The 2362-nt window shown below is 41.2% G+C and overlaps 1 protein-coding gene across 1 annotated transcript in view; it reads left to right on the top strand.

Moving 5' to 3' along the window:
* Irak3 (interleukin 1 receptor associated kinase 3) overlaps nt 1-2362 on the top strand; it is a 59072-nt gene that overhangs the window by 16478 nt on the left and 40232 nt on the right. Inside the window, exon 2 of the mRNA XM_005357919.3 lies at nt 904-1086. Coding sequence (XP_005357976.1) covers nt 904-1086 — 183 coding nt within the window. The remainder of the gene's footprint in view (nt 1-903; nt 1087-2362) is intronic.

The raw sequence follows: 2362 nt of genomic DNA, 5'->3' as shown, positions 1-2362 counted from the left end.
TGGGATAAAACCGGACTTGCTGAACATAGCGGACAATGAGAACTACTGAGACATATATATATATTTCAAAAGAAAAGACAAGAGCCCACCTAGATGGACACAACAAAATAACTTTAGCAGCAAAATAACAATATTAGATTTTACCCTTTGGAATAAAATAACCTTAAGTCCATAATGATAGACTCTAGAAGTTGAATGAATAAATAAATAAGAGTGCATATTCTTCACTACAGAAAAATACTGTTAATAAATGCATAAGAAAAAAAGTCATTATTAAGCAAATATATCATAGTAGTAATGGTGATAAACAAAATCCATTGAGTGGTGCAAAATAAATCCGAGCAGAAGAAGGATGGTTCCAGAATCTCCAAGTGTCTTCCCCATTGTAGTTAAAAGGATAACTTGTAGTAGAGAGAGCTTGCAGACAGCACTGCTGCAAAGCCCTGCAGATAAGCATACACGGCCATCAGACATTTGCACTGCAGATAAGCACACATGGTTATCAGACATTTGCACCAAATCGCTGGACACTGCACACTGAGGACACACTGTGGTCCACCGACTGAAAGATGAGGGGCCAGAGGATAGAGCAGACTCAGAGACGAGCAAATGCAATGCAGAAAGCCTTGGATAGGAGAGGAGACGGGTCCACCAGAGAGACAGCTGAGGGAAGTAGAGGAAGGCTAAGGTTCTATTGCATCTCATTCTGACGTTTGTCCTGGTTAGTAATGTGACTATGGATGGAAGGGCAGGGTTTCTAAGAAATTAGCTCAAAATAAGAGAGCTTACAATGAGGTTACAATTCAAATGATGTAAAATATGCAAGGTGACAAGACCAGTCCCAAGTATCTGAATGAAGGCAAGCTAGCTATTCTTCTCTTCTTCCTCTTGCATTTTCCATAGCGGAGCGACTTTCAAACAGCTGGCTGGATGTTCGTCACATTGAAAAATACGTAGACCAAGGTAAAAGTGGAACAAGAGAATTGCTGTGGTCCTGGGCACAGAAAAACAAGACCATCGGTGACCTTTTACAGATTCTCCAGGAGATGGGGCATCAACGAGCTATCCATTTAATCACGAACTATGGTGAGTGTGTTCTCAGACTGTGGCTCTCTATTTGTCCTATGGGACTTGTCATTTCTGACTCAGACAGAGGCCTGTCTTGCTGTGGCTTGCAAACTTGACACTTTGTTTCCTCATTGTTTAACAGTACAAAACATTCCTTGCTACAGTTTTTTTTCCTTTATTTATTTATTTATTTATTGAGAAAAGGAAAAAAAAAAAGAAAAAAAGTTTCCGCCTCCCCCAAGCCTCCCATTTCCCTCTCCCTCCTCCCACCCTTCCTTGCTACAGTTTTTGCCTTTGTTTTTGAGACAGGAACTCGCTATATAACCTTGACTGACCTGGAACTTGATATGTAGACCAGGCTGGCATTGAACCCAGAGATCCGCCTGCTTCTCCCTCCTGAAGGCTGGCATTAAAGATTGAGCCACTCTCCTAGCAACTGTAGGATTTTAACTTTTCATTTAGCAACTAATTGCATCAGCTTCTTGTCTAAAGCTCAGAAGAATCAAAATATTTAAATTAAAATATCTAATGTAATTTTTCATTTCTTTATATTATTAAAAATCAGCAACAACATTGGCTTTCCCAGCTATAGACAGTTATATGATTCGGTCCTCTCTGAATGTAAATGATGACTCCAGAATAAAGTTGTAATTCTCTATTACAGTCCATATGACAGGGCTTTAATTACGCTGTACTTATCTGCCACTCACTCTAGTTTGTCCTGTCGTTTCTTTTCGTTCATGCCGCATGCACGCAGCAGCACCAGTGTGGCGCTCAGAGGCTAACTTTGAGGGGTTGGTTCTGTTGTTTCTTCTGCATATTTCTGGCTAGCTAGTATGTAAGCTTTAGAAGGGCTGCTCACTGACTTAGGAGGCAGAGTTCTTACCGATGTCTCTGCCTGCTGCTGTCAAGACCAGGCTGTGCAGCTAAATGGATGATCGCTTTTTGCTAACCTTTAACCCTTCTCCTCTTCTGGGAGGGATACTTTTATTTTTACGGTGTGTTCTACCTTTCCTATTTGGACTTCTACGCACCACTTAGATTTGAATTGTCTTTGTAGTCTCAGTGAGAAAAGCCAGTTCCTTCCCAGGAACTATTCTGCAAGTCAGAATTCTGTCACTAGGTGGCAACATTACCATTATAAAACAATTCGTTAGAGCTTACCACATAACCAACCTGTCCAAAGAACCTAGTGTTACACTGAGACAATGGGGATGTTCTATCGGGAACTCACCAAGGCCAGCTGGCCTGGGTCTGAAAAAGCATGGGATAAAACCGGACTTGCTGAACATAG

Source organism: Microtus ochrogaster, chromosome 24, assembly GCF_000317375.1.
Source record: "Microtus ochrogaster isolate Prairie Vole_2 chromosome 24, MicOch1.0, whole genome shotgun sequence".
NCBI lineage: Eukaryota > Metazoa > Chordata > Mammalia > Rodentia > Cricetidae > Microtus > Microtus ochrogaster.
Note: the sequence above shows the minus strand (reverse complement) of the source record. Positions and strands in the feature narration are given on the sequence as shown.